Raw genomic sequence first — 24008 nt, forward strand, 5'->3', positions numbered from 1 at the left:
GAGTTTACCTTCAGTTACATTATCTGCTGCAGGCATAGTCACTGTTTTATTTCCTTTTTGCAATGCTTAGCACAAAGAGGTCCTCACTCGTCACTAGAGGACCTAGGCATTGCTGTATTGAAAGAAATTGTGATGAATGCCCAGTTATCAATGGTAATAGCAACGAGATGTTGTTATGTCACTATTCAGTCTAGCTCGAGTGTAGGGCACCAGCCTGACCTAAGGATCACTGTAGTCAGTGAACCTAGAGAAGTACGACTTGACATTCAGATCGTTCCTTGGGATTTTGTTTTCTGTGCTCATTGAGGATGCAATGTGAACTATATTTACTTGTGAAAACAGCCTCGACCATTTTGAAGATACTTTAGGAAAATACAGGGCTTTTGACTCTGAATTCTGCAAGCAGTGAATCAGCTCATCGATACGTTCTTCACTGTTCAATCTAACATCAGACACTTTGAGAATTATGATTTTTTTTTTTTTTCCCCCCCGGAAGAGAAATTTTGAAAATTTCCCAAGTCTAATAACATAGGTTTCATTTCACTATGTAGATCTTGCACTATAAAGCAGTTAGTGTGGAGACATATGTGGAATTTCAAACCTGTGGCACTTTCATATTGCTACAAACCATTTCCTACCATATGAAGTACTTGTGTAATTCTTTTGACAGTTATAACTTCTTTATTTCACAGTACCTGTTTCTTCTGCCCCCTCTTCTTTCCCTCCTCCCCATTTCCATATATAACTGAACATACCTTCTTCCCTGGGACCAGCCACTGGTACCACCACATTTAGTATGTTTTAAGTTGAAATGTTTCCTACAAAAATGAAACCCTTTTTCTTTTCCCACTCCAATAATCTTCACTGAGAAAAAGGTTCCTTATAAAAGTGGCTGAGGATAAAACCAGACAGCCAAAAAAGCTCAAGTTTTAAGATGTATCTGTGTTCATTGAGATAGCAGTTCAGGAACAATTCAGCCTGAACTACAGCATCCCTAAAGACTGAATTTGTCCTTTTTCAAGGCTAATTCTCTTAATCTTGGATATTATTTGCTAAATATCATGGAAGAAAAATGTAATTTTAGTTCTGATCTGTACTTGTAGGTTGACTTTTGATGTAGGACGCTTTGACAAAAGAGAAAATTATGGGGCAATAGGAAAGCAAGCTCTTCAGGATGTTAAACAGAATCAGTCTTCCTGTTAAATGCTTCCTCCCTCAGGTCTTGACAAGGTGATGGCTTTTGGAGGATGGAGGTTCTCAATATCATCTGTGTGCTGTACCAGATACTGTGGCTTCTGTCAATCACTTGTGAGTTTGCCTTGCTTGTTGCAACCTGTAATAGATGATTATTCTGTCTACTTCAGAGAAACTGGCTCGATGGGCCTTTCTCTTCCTAAGCGTATGTCATCTTCCCGAGATAATTAGATGGTACATATCCTTTCTGACCTTTTGCTTCTGCTAGCCACCATTCTTTATTGCCACTCAGGTCAGAAAACCGAAGTATCCTAACCTTCTGGTATTCCTGAAGACTGAGTTCCTGATCATTTCTTGCTTGAAATGCGTACACAGCATAGAAGGTCTGAAAAAGGAAAGCCACAAAAACCAAAATCTGAATTCAGAAATGTAGCTACATCTTACCCTGTCATTGCGTATGAATTCTGTATAGAGAAAATGCGTAATAAAGTATACAAACCAGTACGCAACTATATGATCTGCAATTGCTAGACAGACTACAATGAACAGGGCCAAAATAAAAAGTAAAATTGAAGGATCTGGGGAATTCTGCATGGGGAGGAACAAACGAAGCTCAAAGACCTCATCACCTTACTGCACTAGTAAGGTTTTCAGCTCACACCAAGTGCCTGTTTCTGTCACACCAAGTGGCCTTGGATTGGACAAAGACTTTTCCAGCAAGGTTTCTTCAGGGAGAATCACCTTTTCTAAAGCTCCTGTACTGAAATGAAGCACACAAGTCACTTCCGTGCCTTGCTGGCTTTGCCACAGCTTCCTTGTCAATGCTAAGTAGAAAAATCCCCGCAAAATGAGCTATTTTGCAGGTTGCTGATCCATAGGAGAACCTTGAGGTATTGTATGTGGGGTGGGGTAATGCCACAGTGTGTTTTCTGTGAGACAGGACTACAATTCATGGTTTAACTGATTATCTTTTCCTATCTCATAGCTATTTAAGAAAGACAAAGAACAGAGGATAACAAATTCCCATGCCATCTGACAGATTAGTGCCAGTCATTTCCAGTGCAAGAGGAAACAATTTAAATTATAAGCAGTATAATTCTAGATTGGAAATAGAAACAACAAGAAGACAGGCGCAGTGCGTATCATACTTACATGCTGATCATCCATATCCTGAAAAGCATCAGTCCCTGTACCATTAATTGTGGCATTTTCACAGAATTGAAGACATGAGCTGCTGTCACTCTTCTTGTGTCCTGGATTTCTTGTGCTGCTGTCAGTAGAGGGCCGTGAAGAGACAAAGAGGCTGATATTATCAAAATCATCATCACCGAAGCCATTTTCTGCTACGTCCTTCTGTGCTTTGGCTGGATTGTAAGGTCTCAGGAAGGAGGAATACACATACCCTTTAAGGACTAGACACCAGAATAAAAAGGGAGAAAATAAACAGCAAAATACTGCTAAAACCATTTCAAAACCAACTATTTTATGCAGCTGTCAGTATAACAGAGGCAAACAGATGGGGCCAGAATGAAAAGAAATCATTATCCCAAAGGGAAGCTGTTATTGGGATGTTTGTGCAAAGAACTTACTTCCTGTGTCAACAAGCCATCTGCTTGTACTTCCGAAGGGGTCCTTTTGCTCCACAACAGCCACCAGTTCTCCTTCATGTAAATCAATATCGAATTCCTGTGTGGCATTGCACTTGCGCTTAGCTTGGTAGAGCAATTCTGTGCTGTATGCAGTCAACAGCTTGGACCTGTGGCCTTCTGTTTGACGTGGGGATTCGAGCTGAAAAGCAAAGAAAATATTCACTGGGAACAATGTTGAGGCCATTTCTAGAGCAACACGGATGCATAAAAAGCAGCGTATGCTGCATATGGCAACTAACCCTACGTTTTTACACCCAGATCAAGGAGTTACTTACACAGCTATATGTAACCAAATCTCCTTTGCATATACAGCAAGGACCTGTCCAACTGCTATATTAATAGGTGAGCAATAAAGGGCAGATTTTAAAGAAATGTAGGAATTTCACTGAGTAAAAATCTCTTAGTCTGTCCTCTGCTCTCAGAGAGCTGGTGCTCTGTATGTGAACTGTCACTTGCTTAATTGTTTTTCAGTAGCAATGATCTTTGAATTCCTATCACAAAAAAAAAGCATAATCCAAAAATCAGCTGAGGTGCACTAAGGTCACATAACAACTTGCATGATAAGGTGCCAGTCAAAAAAAAAAATCAGTGGTACCCAAACAGACTGCTTTTTGTGTGAAATGACCTTGCTAAATAAGGGCAAGCTGCTATTAACCGCTGGAAGCACATTCACTCAGAGTTTGGTTAGAGGGCAGGGAGGGAGGTGCTGCACATCAGCGTGATCTTAACGTACCACAGAAGCAAGAGCACATGTGCCTTATTGATGCTAAAAGGAATCCTACAGCTTCCTCAGCTTCTCCTGTAAATCTGCACTTGAGTTTTTATTTTTCTGTAAACTAGACTCCTAAAAGCTCTGGAAATGTCTGATAAGATTGGGAACTAGGGGATACAGACTTCCTGGTGGATTTTCTGAATCTTTGTCTGTGGGGGTGTATGTGTGTGCATAAGTGTGTAAACACCAGTACACATAACCGCAGCTGAGGATGAGGAAAAAAAATCTTCTGGATTAGAAGACTAAGACACACTGTAAGAGTATTTAACAAAAGAAGTAATCAAAGTTGACATATACAACCTTAGACTTAGCATGTGCAGAGATAATTTCAAGTGGATTTTCAAGATTACAACATGAAAACAGTGAAAAATCTTCAGAAGTTACTGGTCAATGCAACAGCTTCATTCCAACAAACTGATTCAGAGTCACAGTGAAGAGACCAAGCCCAAACCTCTAGGTGGCATAAAAATGGGTTTGTTTCAAAAGCAGTCCAAAAAGGATGCTTCATACACAATTCAGATGTATGGTACTCACCGGAGAAGGGAGAGGTTTCTTTTTTTCCAAGCTCCATTTTCTCTCAATGAAGGTTGCACTGCTGTTTTCTTTTACAAAATTCAGCTTGTGAACCTCCTCCATCAACTGATTCTGCACTTCGCAGATGCTTGAAGAAGACAGCTGCAAACACAAAGGTGGGTTAGATCTCATGAGCAAAATGATAAGGAGATTTGAGAGAGCGGATTTGGTTTAATGGGCTGAACACAAGGAATCAGGAAATCTGACAAGTCACTGCTATTCTCTGCAGAGCCCATAGTGTGCTAGGTACGAGATGGAAAGAAAAGAAAGATCCTTGCTTAAGAAAGTTTCCAACGGCTGCTATTAGATTTAAAAGACATACTAATTTAAGTTAAATCATTAAAAAATATTCTAAACAGTGACGAAAATGAACAGCCTTGCACTTATTCTGCTGGGCCACCTGCTTTCAGATGCAAACGTGCATCTCGGCAGCTATCAGTGGTCAACCACCAGGTTAAAAATCGTTGGGTAAGCTGAAGCTCTCTCTGTGGCACTGGGTAAGTGCCTTTGGTCTATGTCTAACCCCAAATGTATTTGCTGATGTAAACGAAAAGAAAAAGAAAAAGAAGGTAATTTTGTAGGCAGAGCCTCACAGAAAATGATGCTGTCAATACAACAGCTTTCAAAACATGGAATGGTCAAATTACAGGGATGCAATTTCTTCATGCGGGAAAAGCCTTCATTTTCCCATTAAACAGTGCAGCTCTATGTTTTGATCCTGACCTTGTTTCTTAATATTTCAGCTGCCCTGACTATAAAGTGCTGTGTTCAAGCCTTCATGGACAGGAATACTCCAGTATTGCCGCATTACAATGTGTTTCCTATCTAGAGCCTTGCTCCGGTTCAGGTGAGTGGATTTGGGCATGTAGAAGCATTGTTGCAGCTGTGTTTCTTGGGGGGGGTTCGAGTTCTCCAGGCAAAAGTACAAGAAAACTGTCACACTGTAGAATTTTTCACACAAATTAAGAATAATTTCTCAACTTAAATCTTCAGGTAATGATCATAGTGCCCAGAAAGAGTAGAGTGGGCTGGAGGAACTGATGCCCTTCTGCATAGCTCAGACAGGCATCTTTTGGCTACAGAAGTGAAATGATTTGAACTTTCTAAAAATGCCAACGTAGGCAAAACTATCCCTTACTGACTAGAGATGTCTGCAAGATCTTCTGTGGCACATTTGGGTTTAAAAGCAACTTGCTTTTCACAGAAATTATTTCATCAGATCTCCTAACCTGCTTCTTTTCTGCCATCATCTGTGACTCTGTGGGTCTAGCAGCAACACTTCATGTACTATCTTAAAACTTCTCTTGTGTTTTCAGGGCTACTCAGAGTAGATGCTAAGAAACAAAGACTAAAATGCTAGCAGCTGCCTCCTTTTTGCCTTACTGTAATGTTCTTGCCGTTAGCATCACTGTAGCAGCTGGAACAGCTGCATTAGGATCATTCTCGATGAAAAGTCCAGGCCTAACAAAACTTAAGCTCAGAACTTAACCTTTGCTGAGCTTGCAAGGAAAAAAAACTACCCCAACCTGACTGTGCTTAGCAGAACAAACAAAATCAGTGTAGCTTGTAGGTATGTGTCCTGCATAACTCTAGCCAAATCATACAAGAAGAAAAAAGACAAATAAAGGCAGAGCAACATGTTTCTAATGTACTTACCGGAACAGGCACCACCATAGTAGAATTTGATTGAAGTGCTGCAGACATAATATTCCTGAGGAGGGTGATGAAGCAATGCAGGCAGTTCAACACAATCTTTTTGGCTGCTCTGTTGAATACCTGAAGTTCTTCCACTAGCTGTGCATTTAGAGCCTCATAGTCTTTCTTTGCCAGGTCCAGTTCTTCTCCTGTTGACCTCTGAAGGTAGCTGTTGTAGTCCAACAACTTGTCATAGCGCTTCTGGATGAGCTTCTGTGGGCCTGAAAACAAGGCTTGTAGTGCTGAGAGAGGAGACAAAACAAGCTTGTCCAGCTGAGCCATCTGGAAAGGTATAAAACAGACCTACTTATTACTTTATTCATACAGTTCTTCAGACCCAGTAACAGGTTAAGCCTGATGGCAGACTTTCAAGCAATCTGTTAACTACTCTTCACAAAGCACTGCCGTCAGAGGCCGCTTCAAGCAGGGTCTAGCATGACTTACAGTCTCCTCCATAACATTGCAAAGGAGAGGTAACAGTTTTGCAGCTTAACATGTCTGGTAATGGCAATGGTCCCTTAGGAGCACGCAGCCTCCGGTACTGCCCTTGGTCTGTTACCACTGAGGAAAAACTGTGCAAGGTTTGGTGAAGTGGTCCAATGAAATTGGGATTTCCATGACTGGAAATGTACTGCCCATGCCAATATACAGTGTAGAGGCAATGAGGTCTTGTTAAATGGCAGTCTTTCTGTCTTAAATGCTATCGAAGCTTTTTTTTTTTTTTTCTGGAAACAGCTGTAACTCAATTCCTGTTTAAGCAAACACAAACAATCCCTTGATTTGATTAAATTATGTTATGCTTGTTGGTTTTATCTCTAGTAATCAACAAAATTAGACACCTGGTAAAAAAACAAAGTCTTTCTCAGACTTTTCCATTAGTCTCTAATTGTCTCAAGGGATTAATATTGCATGAAATAAAATTTATTTTTGTAAGTCACTTGTTCAAATACAGCACAAGCTTGTAGTGAGTGAAATGCATCATCATATTTAAGTTCTTGGACGTTCTATGTGAATTAAGTTGTTGGGTTGAATGTCAGAATAAAAAAGCAGCTGTCTCTCTACCCTCCGTAACACACCAAAGTTGAGGACAGATCTATTTTAGCACCAGAATTGCTCTCCCAAAGCCAAGATGATGCACCCTGGCTAGATAGTTCCTACTTTATTTCCACATGAAAAACTGGGCTGTTTAGCGAACCAATTTTTGATATATTAGAAAATAATTTTTTCAAACTGCTGGACCTGATTTCTGGAAGAGAAGAGGCTATTGTGGATTTCTGCCCTAAAATTTTCCCTAAAATATAATGAGAGAGGAAAGTATTCCTTATTGACAAACGCACAAAGGAAAAAAAAAAAACTTGAGCCTATTGCTGAGACCTCCATTGATAACACCCTTTCAGGAAAACATGTGAAGAACACTATGGGCTGTTCAGTGAGAACATCTCTTCATGCAATGTCAGGACAAATGTTTTTCTAAAAAAACCCTTATGCATAGGGCAGAGAATCCTTTTAATCTTGTAAATCCAAGACATAGAAATAAATTGATAATAAGTAGAAATTAACATGGTTAATAACAATGTCAACAGTTAAACCAAATAAGATTAAGATTATCTTTTTTAATTACATAGACCTTCAGAATAGCTAGACCTTCAGAATAGCTAGGTCATGAGCTAATACGAGTTACAAATTTTTTTCTGAAAAAACTTTTCTGGTTCTTGTATTGTGGAATTGCTTCTGCTTTTCTTCGATGTTTCTGAATATAGGGACGTATTCGACACTGGATACACTCACCACCGCAATGGTAGAGGGGTACTCTTCTGCACTTTATGCACTCATTCATTGTAAAGACATTGAAAATATCTTTCTGATTATTGAGATTAATTTTTGAGATTCTTTTCAAATGGGGGAACTTCAAAGGAAAGGAAATACAACATCTTAGTTCCCTGTCATTATCTGGAGGATGTGGTCTGTCAAAGATCCCTCTGTTTCTTGGCAGACTCCGTTTTCAGTGTTTTGGAAAGGATTGAATGGCTATATTTTAGTCAGCACAAACCTAGGAAAGTATAAGAAAACCTCCACCTCTGAATTTTTCCAGCTTTAGTAGCTGTTTGAAAAAGCAGCCTGCCCCATTTTGAAGAGACATTTTAGTCTATCTTGGTAGAGCCAGGAATTAGAGTTCATTTGGACCCTGAAAGCAAGAGACTACTTGAAAAAGTATTACCTTTTTTTTTTCTTAAATTGCTTTTTAATTCCTATGGGCTATATTGAGATTTGTCATGGTTTCCCTATAGGAAGGATAGTAACTCACTTGAGAAAAGGTAATAAAGCTGAGATTTTCACAGATCTATGATTCCAGGAGCTAACAGTTCATGAGCACAACAAAGGTGGCAAAAGTCACTCTAGAACTGCAAGTGTTGGTAACTTAAGTAGCAAAGCGAAGATCTGCTGCTTTTGTCTGTAGCTCAGGTGAAACATGCAGATTCAGCACAAAGATTTTAGTTTAAACCCAGGAATTTAGCCTGAGAAGTTTTCTTCAGCTCTTCTATGGAAAACACAGTGCGCTTACACTGAATTTTATCTTATTTCTTACAGAAACTCAACCAAAAAACCCACTCATCTTTCCCAATGGATTCGTAAGGTTTTTTTGCTGTTTTCTGTCCTAGTCTTCCTCACATACACCTGTTTTCTCACACATACAGATATATGTGTAACACTGGACATTTCATAAACTTACAAGGTCTTCACAGAGATTTGCAGTGTTGTTCCGTTTTTTCAAACAGTCGTTGACTTCGTCATCTTTGTCTTGCAAGATTTCCTGGAGCCCAATTATATTCTGTGCAGCCAGATGTATAGAATCCTAAATGAGAAGATGGTAGGAAGATGAAACTGTATTATGATCTGTTTTAATATACTGCATTCACTCATGCAGATACTGCAGTAATACTGATGGAATCAGAAATATTTTCCATCTCTGACACCTGTGTTGTTTCTGTGTAGTTTCCAGCCATTGTGGGATTGTTTTCTGTGATAATATTTTCCTGTGTTTTGTCTGTTTTCAATGCAAATATTTAAGAATCAAGTTGTTAATGTTCAACTGAATAAATTATGCCCAACCTAATGAACATCCCACTGGAAGTTAGCTAATTCTCAGCAAGAAGCCAGCTCAAGACCCTTACCTCAAAGGGCTCTTTTGGAGGACTAAGTAAGACTACAGTGGTGTATTTCACTTACTGTGAATTTTAATCTTAATGAAGGGTGCATCCGTTTGCATAAGGAACTGTCAACACCATTCCAGGCAACAAGTCTTGTTGGCTGAGCTCACTGGCCTTCCCCTGTTTGCTGAGCCAAACGAGGTGCATTTGCGATAAGCTCTGGCCAGCTGGCTATTGATCTTACCTACCTCTCAAACAACCTTCGTGTCCGGTTTGGGTGCGCTTACACTTTGAAGGGCCTTACGCCATCTACAAAGTTGGCAAGTTGCCCATGAGAGGGACAAGTTGATAAGTTACAAGCAAACCCACATCTTCGGAGAGGAGGATTAAAGCAAAGACATTTACAGCAGTTGAACATGCTGTACAACTAATGCTAGCCCTCAACGTAAGCTAGCAACAGGATAAAGGAAGGAGTCCAAAGTATGTATATTAGGACATTTTAATTCACGTTGCTGCAACTCATTTCTTCCATTTTTAATGAGAAGCAGTTGGTGCTCCACTGCGACAGGTGTGCATGACCCATATGATGGCTTCACACAGTGACTGAAAGTCATAACTGTGCCACCAGACACCACCACGTTTTCTGCACTGCACCCAGGCTCCATGGAGCCTGCTTGTGTAAGGGGAAAAATGCAGAAGTGTGGGCTTCAAAACTTTGTTGCCATAGGCTCAGTAATGCAGCAGCAGCACAGCTCCTCTGTTTGATATTGTGGTGTAGACAGGCCTGCCTATAAATAATTTGGTGTTGCCTAACCAGTGGCAGAAATGTGTGTTAAACTGGTTATGGGCATGGTTTATGGCCACAGATTTCAAAAAGGCCTGTACCCACCTGTAGATGTTGCGAGGAAAGTGAAATGTTCTTCACACACAATTTCACAGTCTTCTCTAAACTTCGAAATAACTTTTCTTCCTTATTAAAAGTTTGATCTTTCACCTAAAATAGATGTTTGCACTGTTATTTTGGCAGCCCAAAAGAGCCTGGCTAATGAAAGAAATGTCCAGAGCACTGCTGGAAAAATCCCAAACCTTCCCTGAACTCCTCCCTTTGAAAACTGAACGGATTGGCCCTCAATTCTCCCAAGCTCCAGTTTTAATTCAAGGAAAGTCAAAGGCACAGGGCAACGTGACAGAGAATTTAATTTTTAATCCTTGTGGAAGCAGAGAGTTGCTTTGTTACAAGCACACCTACATATACTAATAAGCCTCTTCATTTCTGTATATTGTTGCTCCATTTGAGGAAATAATGGTGAAAATTTTAAGGCGTTTTTATGTTATGGCATTACTTCCCTGGGTGCTTATTTGTGGGTGATGGGGAGATTTCCCCCAGGCAGGCTGTAGGTGGAGCTGTTATCTCTACAGCAATGCCCGCTCTTCAGCTAGAAACCTCAGCAGCTGGAAATAGGCTTGTACTACTTGTTTTTTATGCTAGCTGAAAAAAACCTGAAAATACGTTCACTTCTGCCTACCTTTTACTTAAGGAATTTGAGAAATCTCACATCTCCTTTTCAGTGGTCTTGCTGTAAGGGTCACAGCGTGTTTCACAGATGGGAATTGGGAACTTTCTTAATCTAATTAAGCAGGAGAGAGGACTGAATATTTAACAGATGTATCCTGATTCTAAAATGATTCTCAAATGTTTTAAGCTTAATTAAAAAAACAAAAAAAAACATAAACCAGAAGCTTCTAAAGAAAAAAATAAAAATCACATCTCCTCTTAATCAAATTTAATTCCCTGTTTTTCTCTGATTTTACAGCCTTGCTGGTGTCCCATTCTAAATACAAAAATTTCCACTGTACAAATAAATGAACAGAAAAAAGAAATGTGGGTAGTTTGCATCAGACAAAGGGGGAAACCACTGATAAAAAAACAAAATAGGAAAAAACGGCATGTATCTTGTAAAGTCACATCTAGAAAGGCAAGTGACCTTGTATAATCAGCCTCTCATGCAGTGAGGTGCACTGGATATAATTTTCAAGGTCAGCTGTAATTGATTTTCTTTGAGATTTAGATTTAAGCTTTCCTGAATATGTTTATCCTGCTAGGTTTTGAATTACAACCTCAAAATTAGGAAAGAGTGTTTTATTTTTGGCCACACAACACCCATCGGACTTATCACAGGGTTCTTTGCCTCTGATAGGTTTGACCACTAAGGTTCCAGGTCCTTACACATGTAGAGGCAAACCCCAAGGCCTTTCCTAATCAGAAGTATTGTTCATCTTCCTTGGTAGGTTCAGAACCTGAATGTTATGATGCAGCAAGATGGACTGAACATGTTCTCAGCACCAACAATAACTATTGCCAGTCTATCCGCAAAGCGCCGATCTCAGGCTGAGTTTCACAAAACTACCAGTAACTTCCTCTCTGCTGCAGATCAGAAGTTTGAGAAACTCTTAGATAAAAAAGGAAAAGGTGGAGAGCACATTATGTTATTTTCTATTTCAATCACAAAGATCTTTCCTGTCTTCTGTGACAGTCAGAAAATGACTTTATAAATGATGCAGAAAAAAAGCAACACCACAAACTCCATTTCCAACATGTTTTAAAAAATGCCCAGCTCAAAAGCAGAACTGAAGCTGTCAATGCAAATCTGCAGTGGGATGAGTAAGTACCTGAGGTTCTCCCCCCGTCAGTATTTTCAGATGGCTGGTGACCCTCTTGGATTTCTTGCTAATGGAGTGGATATTCAGTCGGGAAAACTTTTCTTTAAGGGTTTCATCATCATCATTCCTCTTATACTTCAGCACTGCAGACAGAGAATTTCATGACACTAATAATCTGTATTCGCAGTGCTTTTCACAGGGACAGGCACACAAATATGAAACCATTTGAGAGCAGACACTTTGATGTCACTTGCTGTAATCTTGTGTGAAAATGCTTGAGATGATGAAAACCCTATTATCAACACTAGTCTTGGGAAGAGGTGGGGCTTCGACGTGGCAAGTCTATGAGAAATATTGCTATCACTGCATCTTAATTATTATCAGTGTTTGCAACTGCATTACAGACAATGAACATGGATATAACATGAATTCTTTCATCATTTTCATATTTCTGGAGTTACCAGTCAGATAACATAGCTGGCTGAGGACAAGTGACATTAAGGCATCTGTTACCTTCTGGAAACCCAGTGTATTACACAACTTGGGTAGCAGCAGCCAAGACTGTTGTAGTGATACGACTGGAGTCGAAACCTCTCTTGTAATTGCCAGCCCAAACCTACGAAGTCAGAAGAATTTGCTATGCCTTTTCCTTACCTAAATCTTTCCTCCTTTTAAGTTCATTGATGTTCACATTAATGTTTTTCATAGCAAAAAGGGCGTCTTGTAGCGCCTTGTGGTCAGGGTGAGAAGCAGGAGTTGAATTCAAGAGTTCACAGAGTAACAAGGGATATTTCATCACCCGTTGCACTGGTTTGATCATCAGGGATCCCATGTCCGTTAGATTTGGCTTTCCTCTATAATTTATACAAAAAAAAAGAATTGTCACATAAGGAGAAACTCCTTGAAGACAAAAACTTCTTATTATATCTGTCTAGTCATTGAAGCTGCTGCTTTTTTTATCCTTCAGTTGAGCTTTCAACTACAGAAAATATCAAAACCAGAGCAGTGCTTTGCACTGAGTCATGGAAGTGCAATAACCACTTAAGTCAAAAAATAAGATACATCTGTCAGGGAACACGGGCCATTGTAAATGAAACCCTCCTCTCGCCCCCTCAATGAGAAATACACACCGGGTCTGAGTTTTCTGTATTGTCAGCAAACTGCCAGACTATTGCTCAGACATTACCTCTGAAACGATCCCACTCAGTCTGAGGGTGCCTGTGGTACAACTCACACACCTCAACACCCAGGAAGGGAGATGTAGGTGGAAGAACAAATAACAGGAAGTCTGAGAAACGCATGTGAGCGGGGTTATTACATCCTGCTCTGGCCCCTCAGGCTTAAAATTGCAATATTTCCCTGCTGTGAGCAACTGGGATGCCCGTTCACAGCTGCATCCCTTCTCTCGACATTTCTCAACTCGCCACTGTGACTCTTAAGCTTTACTGTCTTTTCCCTGTGGTTTTTCTTTGCTGGCTGCCAATAGGTTATTTCTAAGAATGCCTGAGCTTCCCAAGGGTACCAGACCTGGCCTGGGGAAACACTGAACATACGGGATATTCACCCAGGCTTGATCCAATCTGCGGGAAGTCACGTTACACAAAGGCAAAGCAGGCAGGTGCCTGGGGTGGCAGAAAGATGAGGGTAAGGAAGTCAGAGCTTCCAGTGCAGGCACAGGGATGCTCTGTGGCTCCAGGCTGGGTCCTCACTGGCTCAGCAGGGGCAGCAGAGCAGATTGCCCAGGCACCCGAGCAGCTCAAGCCATCAAGGCCACCCGAGCTCTCTGGCCTGGGAGAAAACAAGGCAAGGGCAGGTCCAAGACACATGTGCCTTCATTGCCTTCCACGTCACTGGTAGAAACACAGGGTTTCCTCGGAGTAGGTAACACCAGATGGCCAAGCTCCACAACCAGGGCCAGCCATTAGTGAGGCTCCAGCAGCAGGAAAGACATGTCCATTGTCTCTCCTCGTTACAGCACGCTCCTGAGCAAACCAGGCAACACTCTAGCACCAGTGCTGGTACGAATCACCTGTGACTCACAGACCTCCCCTTTGAAACTGAGCGTGAGCTGTTGGTAACAGTGTGAAGGGCAGCCGCTGGCTCAGCAGGGGCAGCAGAGCAGATTGCCCAGGCACCCGAGCAGCTCAAGCCATCAAGGCCACCCGAGCTCTCTGGCCTGGGAGAAAACAAGGCAAGGGCAGGTCCAAGACACATGTGCCTTCATTGCCTTCCACGTCACTGGTAGAAACACAGGGTTTCCTCGGAGTAGGTAACACCAGATGGCCAAGCTCCACGACCAGGGCCAGCCATTAGTGAGGCTCCAGCAGCAGGAAAGACATGTCCATTGTCTCTCCTCGTTACAGCACGCTCCTGAGCAAACCAGGCAACACTCTAGCACCAGTGCTGGTACGAATCACCTGTGACTCACAGACCTCCCCTTTGAAACTGAGCGTGAGCTGTTGGTAACAGTGTGAAGGGCAGTAAAGCAGAGCAAGCTTTCCATTTGCACGCCTGAAAAGGTTGCTTTGGAGGGGAAAAGGCTGTTTGACGTTAACCATGCGAGAGTTAATGCTAGGCGAGGAAGGATTTCTGCCTATGGAAAGATGGAATAACACAATGTAGAAGGAAAGTACAGAAAACAGGGAACAGCCAGGCTGGTTTTGCAGGCTGACATCTATTGTTTTGTGCAGCAGGAAGAGTAAAAGAGCAAAAAAGCTTTCATTCCCACTTTTATATGTATAAAAAGTACAAGAGCCAATCCTTACTGCTGACTAATTAACTAACAATTTGAATGCCTTTGAGAAGAGACATCTGCATATTTAAACCATCTCTCTCGCACAGGCATTATCTGTAAAAAAGTTCTGCATTAAAAAAAATTAACGGTAGATGCCTTTTAAGGCTTCTTGATGTCCCCAAACCTTCTCATCATTTCAATCCCCCTCATTTCCCCTGTATCCTACATTAAATATAGAGAGCTATTTTCCCTTCTTTCAGCTTCTGGCAGCAATAATGAAAAAAAAAAATCTTAAATTGTTATTGTTTTCTCTGAAAAGCCCCATGAATGCAAATCTATAAAAGCTGCCTCATGAATGGAAAAATCTTCAAGTGTCTTCTCTTTATATAGTTGCACTTTGGACAGCTGCCCAAGTGATAAACAGCCCTCTGTTCGCATATCTGCATGACACAGTCTTGCAATATGGTTCGAGAGATAGTAGGTTTGTTATAAGATAATGACTCCCTGGGGCACTAAATGCCACAAAGTTCAACTCATCTAATTCTCCCCAGCAAGATTAGCTGATGATAGCCACTCTCCCTGGATGAGTCCCGTTTGCAATGCGCCCTGTTAGGACGCACCCAGCCGCGGGGCAGGACGTGGCCTTGCCACACGACCGAAACAGGCGAGTAACGGCTTGTGACATCTATTGTGCAGAAAATTAAGTTGATAATTCATTTGTGATGCTACTTCAGCCTTCCCCCCATGTTATTGTGAATACAGCAAGTATTCTAGGTCATATGTAGCTGTACTAATCTCATCACAAATTATTACCATAGCTCTGCAGTAAATGCAGCTGGCTTAACGGCAGTGAGTTTCACAGCATACCCTTCCTCCCTCCTCCCAACAAAACAAAGTCACAAATGCAGAAGCATTCCGGCCTGTTTGAAAAACACATGGTGGTAGCTATGCAAAGACAGGTGATGCAGGATTTAGTTTCATTTGCTCCCATTACCCAACAACTAGGTCCAGTGGCAAACGCGATAGCCAGTATGGTACAGCACAGCTGAGGCCGGTGTCATATTCAACTTGGCAGATTTGAAATGGTGTGAGGGCATCAGAGGCTGCAGAGTGACTTGAAATCTTGGGCTTCCTCGTTTACTGTGCGTGAATGCAGACCAAATAATTCACTGTGCCGTAAGACCCTCATGCAAACCCAGGGAATTCACTGTGCCGTAAGACCCTCATGCAAACCCAGGGAATTCACTGGGGCTGCACAGTTGTTAAGCCAAGCAGAATTTAACCTACTGAGCTGCTAGCAAAGGGCAGCACTGTCTGGTATTTATGTAATTGTTTTCTTGATCATGCTTGAATGAAAACCAATCTGGGAGCAGCAACATCACAGAGTTTGGGGTGAGTTACGCTGTGTTTTCCAGCTCAACGTTAACCAGATTTTTGGGCACGGTCCTGCCCAAGGGCTGTAGAGACTATGCAACCTCTGAGCTGAGTTGCAGGTGATGGCATTTCTGAGTGCCCTGCCGGTCAGCAAGGAAGACAGATGCCACCACACCGTGGGAGGTACCCAAGCTCAGGGAGGGTCCCGCAGCTAAACCTGGCTCACTGCACTCTGCACAGCTTTATAAGAGCAAGTTTAAACTCTGAAAGTGAGTTGTATCCTACACTCCACTGGAAACTCTTTGAAGGAGAAAACTAGGCATTCATTTCTGATAGGGTTACACGTGGCAGAGCAGCCAGTCTTGCGCTATTTCTATATGTGTTCCTGGCGCACATGATCTTACTGTGACTCTCTGGGTATTTTGTTCCTCTGGGAGCCCCGCTCCTTGGGAGACAGGAGTACACAAGAATGTCCCTTATCAAAACAAAATGCAGAAAAACTATTTCCTGTCATAAACTAAAGCTCAAAAACCCCAACTGTAGAATTTCAACATGCAAATCCTTCAAAGTGTGTTTTACACTGATCTTATTTATGACATGTGATTGGCTGACTGGCTAACAAATTCTCTGACTTTAAAAAGTGTTCCTCTCTTACCAATATAGAGCACGCTTTATCCTCTTTTCTCTCTTAACATTTTTGTCTGGGGTTGTAATCATTTTTTCCAGTTCAGCTAACCCCTCCTCTGATCTCTCCCTGCAGGTAGCTTCAGGAGATGCTGCATTTCAATGATCCCAACCTGCTGGATGTCCAGGAACTGCAGCTGTGATAAACTCTCCATTATAGCTTTTCAAAGACGCCACATTTGGCACAGAAGTCCCTTAACCACAAGTTGTCGGTGGCTGGGTGAGTATACTGGCAAAGTGTTGCAATAAGCTTGTTCTTTTCTGATGTTCTTCCAGCCACTGTCCGAGGGAAGATCCTAAGGCGGACTTCTCACATAGGGCTACCAAAGGGGTCGTCACCTTAGAAATAGCTTTACTTGTGAACCTAATGTGTATTGTGGCCGGTCTACAGAGGCCTATGCAAAATGATGTCAGAGTGTCTGGATTTCAAAGACTGGCACTATGTTGTTGACAGGCACTCCTGTGGACCCCAATGCTCTCTAAGCACATTTATAAGACAGCGAGGTGATAATAAAGGGTTCCGAATGAATTGACAACCAAATTAAGTAACTTCATAACCACCAGTTTTGAAAGATACTGCAAAGCTAGTGCAGTGGTAATCAGAAAACTAGACAGGCTTAGGGAAATTAAAACTAAGAGTCTTTATCACATATGTCCTGGAAAAAATCCATGGGTTATACTGACACAAAAGGCTTGTGTTCTTAAAATTTCCACATGTATAGTTTTAAGCATACTGAAGATAAATTACAGATATTTTAAAGATTATTTTTACATGTAAGAAAGGCATAGTACTTACTCTTCCTCATATATCTTTCTGCAAAAGAGAAGAAAACAAAACATGTATTAGATTTGTCCTAAAAGGATTTATACAGATCAGAGGCCAGATTCTCAGATACACTTCAGTGACACAGACAGCTGTAACTGGCCAGTTAACTTAGGTTTATGGTTGCTATGTGTCAGCAGAACTGCACAAAACAGCCAGAGGGTACCAGTGAATCTGGCCCTATATCTTTTTGAAAAGACAGCCCCAAATGAGAACGGATTGTCAGAAACTTGGCTTTGGCTATAAGACTCAGCCTTGTCTTAACACTGTTAGAGAAGGAAGTTTGGGTCACTGTGCTAACAATGGTAAGTAAGACCAAGTCCTTAATACAAAAAGTAAAATTAAACATGTCATTCTTACACTTTACATACATTCCTGTCTACTCTCTTCAAATAGAAATGTATTTCTACATGAGAAAGAATACATTTAAGCCTTTTAGGATATAGAATCAATGAAGCTGTTAAATTTTTTGTAGGCTACACATCAACTGAAACCTCTTCAGAGTAGGATGGTGTTGATACATGTACTGAAAGCAGTAGGGACGTACAATTGTAGTTTGAAACATGCAAACACACGCATAGAATATTTTCCTTATGGTATGAATTCACTCAAATGCAAAGGAACCAAAATGTCGCTCCATCTCTGTGTTAGGCTTTCCTGACATCACATCATCAGCCACTGCTTTTTGACTGCCTGCAGTCTTATCTCCTTGCCCACCGGTGCCTAACTGAGCATCTGGGAGCTGATGCTTTCATTGCTTCTGCACTGTCAGCACTTTGTGTGCTTATGACGTCCCTCTGCCCCTGTAATAGTTGACCAAACTACTTCAGACTGAAAGCAGAGCAGGTAGTTGCCAGCATCCTTTTATTTTTACCAGCTGCATTTCTTTGGCTAAGCTAGCAAACAACATCCCCAGTTTGCATAATCGCTGCTGAAACACGGGACTCTACAGAATTTGGATTTGCACATGTCTCCAAGGCAGACACCTACATTTTGGGATGGAATTTCTCCTCTTCAGTCAACACGAGGAATAGGAATCTCAGCATGGCTAATTAAATCTGATTTGTCTGTACAGATGTGCGGAGTGCCAGTCTCAAATTGCTCCTGATATAGAAATTGTTTTTCACATGGCAGATATTACTCAGCTGAGGAACAGAAGCCCTAATAACATTAGCCCATTTTAATTTTAAAATATTCTTCCAAGGAAAAAAAGATTATTTAAGAAGTAAACATTTTTCAAGAATAGTTGTCACCAGCCCCTGCATTTATTATGTCTCACAATGGAAAACAGCCTATAATTTATTTGGTAAAAATGCTGCATGATTTTCTTCCTAGGACAAGTATTCTCCAACTAGAAGTAACGGGCTAGGTGACCACAGCCCTGCATTTGAGTGTGCACTTTCAGGTCTTAATATTTGAATTGGCTACAATCTTTATGCACTGGGAAAAAACACAATGCACCAGTGCTTTTTTCGTTGGTTCCTGTTTAAAGGCTAATCAGGAAAGAACAAGAAAAAACAAGGCTTCATTGTGAGGAAGGCTTTGTCACTTCCTGCTAGCAAAGGCTACAATGGCTCAGCAGAAAATATCCTTTCTCTTCACAAATCCCAGCTGTGATGTTGGAACAGGAGCTCCTCTTGCTGGCTCTGGAATTCAAGTGGCAGCATCCACCCTAGCATGTTTGTGGATTCCATCTTTTGTCTTTATTTCCTTCCATGTTCTGTTGTCTCAGCAGCAGGGATGAATAAATGACAGTAGGAGCTTCTCTTCATTAGCCAGAGAAGAATATTGTAGGCATTAGCAACTAACACACCCCCTTAGGGGAGATACCTGACCATCCATTAGCCTGCAAGCCTGAGTTTATATGAAAATCTCTTTCTTTCAACTTCCAGGGTAGCTAAAGCCTAAGTACCCTGCACATATACTTTGTTACGTATTTAATAACCAGACATGGTGCACAAAATAAGCCTTATTTTCAACATAACCTGTCTTCAAAGGGAACATTTCTCTTTTAACATTCCTCTACTACTCTTTCCAGATTTCACTTGGACATGCTTCCCATCTGCTAAGTCTTAACACATCTCTGCAGACTGATCACTAACTGGGGCGTGGTTGAAATACCTGTTGCTGATGTACACTCCGTTATTTGTGATAGCTTTACATCTCTCCTACAAGCATGCAGCATGGGCTGTTCCTGGAGCTGGAGCTAGACCTCTGATCTGAAAGACCGTGGTGCATTCCCTCCTGATAGTTCTGTGTGATGCTTTTGGGAAGGCGAGGGGCGAAGGGATTTATGGGTGGGAAGAGAAGCACTCCCCACAGAGTGGATGCGGTGGTTCCTGCAACTGGCTGCAGGAGGAAGCTGCGCTGAGGAAAGACGGATCCATTATTCTGCAGCATCCCCAGTTCTCAACTCATTTTGCCAAGGCGTTGGCACTGGAGCCAACGGCACAAAGCACTTTCCACTCTGGGACTTGGCAGCTTGCTCCAACACTGATGGCTCCCAAATACCCCCATCATGAGGGGTCCAGCACCACACAGCCGCTCCAGATCCCTGGGGCCTTGCAACAGGTGCCCAGCAACACCAGTGCATGTGAATAGCTCCGTTACAGCCTATTTTAATTCAAGCAATAGAATTGCTGAAGATGGGGGCAGCATGTTTCCTGGGAGCCGGGCAAGGTGTTCCCAATAGCCCATGATATGATGCAGCTTTTTTTTGCCAGTACGGGGCACTGAAGCTAAGGGAAGAACAACCTTTCTTGCACTATTTTTGGCCATCTCAGAGAGAAAGAAATCTAATCATGGCCCCTGGCTTGTCATCTTTTCATGAAAGCAGCATAAGCCGGAGCTCCCAGCAAGCCTCATAAAACTCCGGATTTACAGGGGACCTTTCATCTACATCCATTTAAAATGTTCCCTGCCAGGCAACTGACTATGGACGGAAATCATCATTTGAAAAGATCTTACTTTAAGGACTGTACACAGTGTCTTAAATTCTGCTTCAGTTCTTCATCCTTTTCATAGGATTCCAGCATGGTGTGTGCATCATCGTGGCGATAGCAGTAGATTTTATATGTGTCTTCTAGTGGGCCTTTAATCTGCAAGAACACTTCCCCTGTTAAGGAGAAAAACAAAGCGTGTCAAGCCAGACAACAGCATCTCAGAAGGAGTTTTATTATTCCACCACATTAGCCGTGAGCTAAAAAGGCTGGCTTCCACTTTACTTCCCTTAGAAACGATCTTGCGTGTTTATGTGCATTATTTATTACATGTATTTCTCAGCTGCTTATCTTTGTCATAGCCAGGCACCATTATATCAGTGTTAATGCACAAAAATTCCCTCAGGAAAAGGCATGAAATCTCTACACCCTGCACCCCTTCATACACAGCCCCCTAATTCACTGCCCCACCTTAATGCCCCTCCAGTGGAAACCACACAGGAGAGCCTAACTGTTAAGGGGAGACCATTTTTGTGTCATGGGCTGGCAGGAGGAATGAATGTAAGCCTGTTAATTTTCCTTTTGATTTTTTTTTTTCAACTGAGTATGAACTTAAATGGGTTATAACAGGAATAATGACTCCATCTCCCATTAGCCATTTCACTTTTATCTGTTTTGCAAAATCCTGAAATGGCAATTGTTATGGCCTGGAATAGAGATTTTTCTTCACATGACAGAGGAACAACCTCCACCCCTCTCCTAATTAAATGAAACCACTATGGATTACAGCCATTTTTATATAGTATTTAGGTTTATATACAACTGAAACGGGAAAACATTTCCATTTCCAATCCTCTACACCACCATTTTCCCCAAAAGAACAGTTGGGAATTTTAGAGGCACTAAAGTAGTCCTGCGCCCATTTCCTATTTAATTCTGGTGCCCAATTCTCTCAGCCTACAACTCCTGTGTCAGCTTCTGTGTATGCAAGAAGTATTATCCAAGTGGAGAAGGCATGCTTCATCTCTTCTGCTGAGATATTAATTCAGTTCTTACACCTTTATGTAGCAGTGCCCCGATCAGCATCCTTGAAAATGCAAATAATAAACAACAGCAACGGTGAAAACTACTGTCTCAGGCATTTACTGAAAATTAAATCTATGTGGCAATCAGTCCAATGCTTTATAAACATTCCTTTTGAGTTATAGCAATGATTATTAAAGTTAAAAGCCGAACACCACATTAATTGGGAGCTCTCTATTCATTCACAGAGTGAGCGCCAAGCTGTCAGGCACACTGCATGTTTCATCCTGACCGGAGTGGGCTGTTTCATAATACATTGCATTGAACTGCTCCGTCTTAAAGTGAAAAATGATTCAGTTACCACAGTAACACAGCTCTGGGTTTTTTCCCCTAGCAGCGAAGGTTAACCGGGCTGTCTAATGCATGTTGGTTTCAAGGTGCAAATAAGGGAACAACACTGACGGAGCTAAGACCACACGAGTTCATTTTAGTTCCTGTAAGGCCACGGTCAGAAAAGCACTGGCATCCCATAGTTAAATGCTCTTTAGCTGTCTGTCTTCTCCGTCTTGTGCTTAATGCTAATGCTGATGGCTACCAATGCACATTGCACCCTGACTTTCCCATGAACTCTCTATACAGGCCTTTATTAGCCAACGGTGTAAAGGGAAACCTTAACAAGCTTTGTCTTGATCCTGCTCCCTTGGCGCCCGATTCTCAGAGATGCTGAGCTCTCACAGTTTTCACTAACTTTAAGCAGAGCTCCAAGTGCTTAGCACGGCCCATACTATGCTAAGCCCTCAAGAAAGATTACGTTTTCAGTAGCAAATTGCAAGCTATAGACTTACAGCTTATTTCAGCATATACTGGAGGCTGGATATTATGATTCTCTTCTCCAGAATGAAAAAGATGAGCAAGATTCGTTCACTGATGTATTGTGCCACAATGACACACACTTTCATTGATGCTCAATGATGAGAAAAATTACGTGCTGATTTCACAGATAGGGCCTTTTAAAAGCAGACGGATTTATTTCTTAAGCCTAAAGTCCTTCTTGGTTCTGAGCCATATGGACCGAATCAGATGAGCTTTGGGTGTATCACTGTGGGAGCTTGTTTTATGGTCGAAAACCACAGAGTATTTGGACACAGCTTTAAAAATACGGAGTCTTTTGTGCACTCTGACAGGTGCAAATCTGCGTGATGCCTCTTCTTAAGTGTCGTGGTCATCACTCTCAAAGACAAAGTCCTAGGCTTCAGTGACAGAAACATTTTCTCCCTGTGGCTTTCAGTGCTGCTTCCTGGGTGGACAGCAGTGGGAGAGGGAGGAAGAAGGGGTCTAATAGCTAAAGCCAGGGCGAGGTTACTAAGTCTTCATATTCCTCTGTATACAGTATCCAGAGCAGACAGGAGAAAAAATACAGAAGAGAACTAGACAGGGTATTTAACCTTAGTGGCATCTCTCAATCCACAGAAACAGGCTACAGCCAACCTGAAGTAAGACCTCCTGAAATGTGTAGTATGGATACCAGGTCCTTAGCAGCAATTGTTTCACTCTACAAGTCTGCTCCTATTGGACATCACTACTTGTCAATGTGAACATAGCATAAGGTGTGGAGAACATAGTCTAAAATAAGACATGAATAGGAGCAACCACATTGTTTTGGTTTCAAACCAGTGAGTTAGCAGTTCTCCTCAACCTCACCATGACTGGGTTGCCTTCCAAAGCAACATATTTCAATACAAGATGTTTAAATACCATAAACATGATAGAATATGATGGGTGTGTTAAACATTCTCACCCTGCTTTTTCTATAGACTGGCTTTAACAACTTTTACACTGATTATGAAGATCTTGAAAAAATTATCACCTTGATGTACTTTTAGATGATGACAAACTTACTAACTTATTTCTTAGAGTGATGCAATTATTCTCCCTGCTTTTGTCTCAGCCTTTGGAAGAATGTCTCGCACCTCACTTGCCATCTTTATCCCTGCCATAAGTTAGACAACTCTGTGATCCACAATTCCATGCATTTTCATGGTTCTTTGGCTGATTCTGGAGAAATGCACCCTAATAGATGGATGAAATTGTTTGTCTTTGCTTCTGGATGTGGCAGGGAACTAAAAGGATGATTCTGTTGGCTGTGAGAAAGGCACTTCCTGCTAGAATAGAACATTGCTTATTAAGGGTATGACTCATCATGATGCACTTTTATTGAAATACCGCCAAACAACACAGTCACATCAAACTATGTTAAGCTGTTGCCTTGGCAAACCAGATTGAGATGTGCTAGAATGAGTATTTTTCCCAAGCCTCATATGCTTCAATATCATGTTTCTTAGTCAAACAGCAACCGATAGTTTTTTACCTCATTATTTGCGAGAAAAGGGGTCCTTTCTCTAACAAGTTACCTGTGGTATGTGGTCAGTTTAGGGAAGAAAGAACCTCTCTGACTTCTGAATCATGGCTGGAAGTTTTTTAACCTAAACTGGCTGACTTTGCACTGAAGCAAATTAAGAATTGTCACCCGATCCCTTAAGGTGGATAACCTACTGCCTCTGGACTGAAGAAGCAGTTATGGGAGAGCTGATGTGTGTTAACTTCTTAAGTCTCTCCAGCTGTGCCAGAATGTCAAGTGAATAGATCACAGCCTTAACGTTCATGGCCTGACCTGCAGAACGTGTGACTGTTGTGACATATCCAGGGCCAACCCGTTTGCTGAAAATGTCCACGATCCC

General features: G+C 41.6%; 1 protein-coding gene across 1 annotated transcript in view; it reads right to left on the bottom strand.

Moving 5' to 3' along the window:
* Nucleotides 1–1393: 1393 nt before the first annotated feature.
* Nucleotides 1394–24008, bottom strand: part of ARHGEF38 (Rho guanine nucleotide exchange factor (GEF) 38) — a 36563-nt gene continuing 13948 nt past the window's right edge. Inside the window, exons 4-14 of the mRNA XM_009885525.1 lie at nucleotides 20276–20423; nucleotides 17282–17299; nucleotides 12348–12547; nucleotides 11703–11836; nucleotides 9922–10026; nucleotides 8615–8737; nucleotides 5845–6165; nucleotides 4150–4290; nucleotides 2784–2982; nucleotides 2347–2606; nucleotides 1394–1579 (exon numbers count right to left, since the gene is read on the bottom strand). Coding sequence (XP_009883827.1) covers nucleotides 1394–1579; nucleotides 2347–2606; nucleotides 2784–2982; nucleotides 4150–4290; nucleotides 5845–6165; nucleotides 8615–8737; nucleotides 9922–10026; nucleotides 11703–11836; nucleotides 12348–12547; nucleotides 17282–17299; nucleotides 20276–20423 — 1835 coding nt within the window. The remainder of the gene's footprint in view (nucleotides 1580–2346; nucleotides 2607–2783; nucleotides 2983–4149; nucleotides 4291–5844; nucleotides 6166–8614; nucleotides 8738–9921; nucleotides 10027–11702; nucleotides 11837–12347; nucleotides 12548–17281; nucleotides 17300–20275; nucleotides 20424–24008) is intronic.

Source organism: Charadrius vociferus, unplaced genomic scaffold (assembly GCF_000708025.1).
Source record: "Charadrius vociferus isolate BGI_N301 unplaced genomic scaffold, ASM70802v2 scaffold55, whole genome shotgun sequence".
Classification (NCBI taxonomy): Eukaryota; Metazoa; Chordata; class Aves; order Charadriiformes; family Charadriidae; genus Charadrius; species Charadrius vociferus.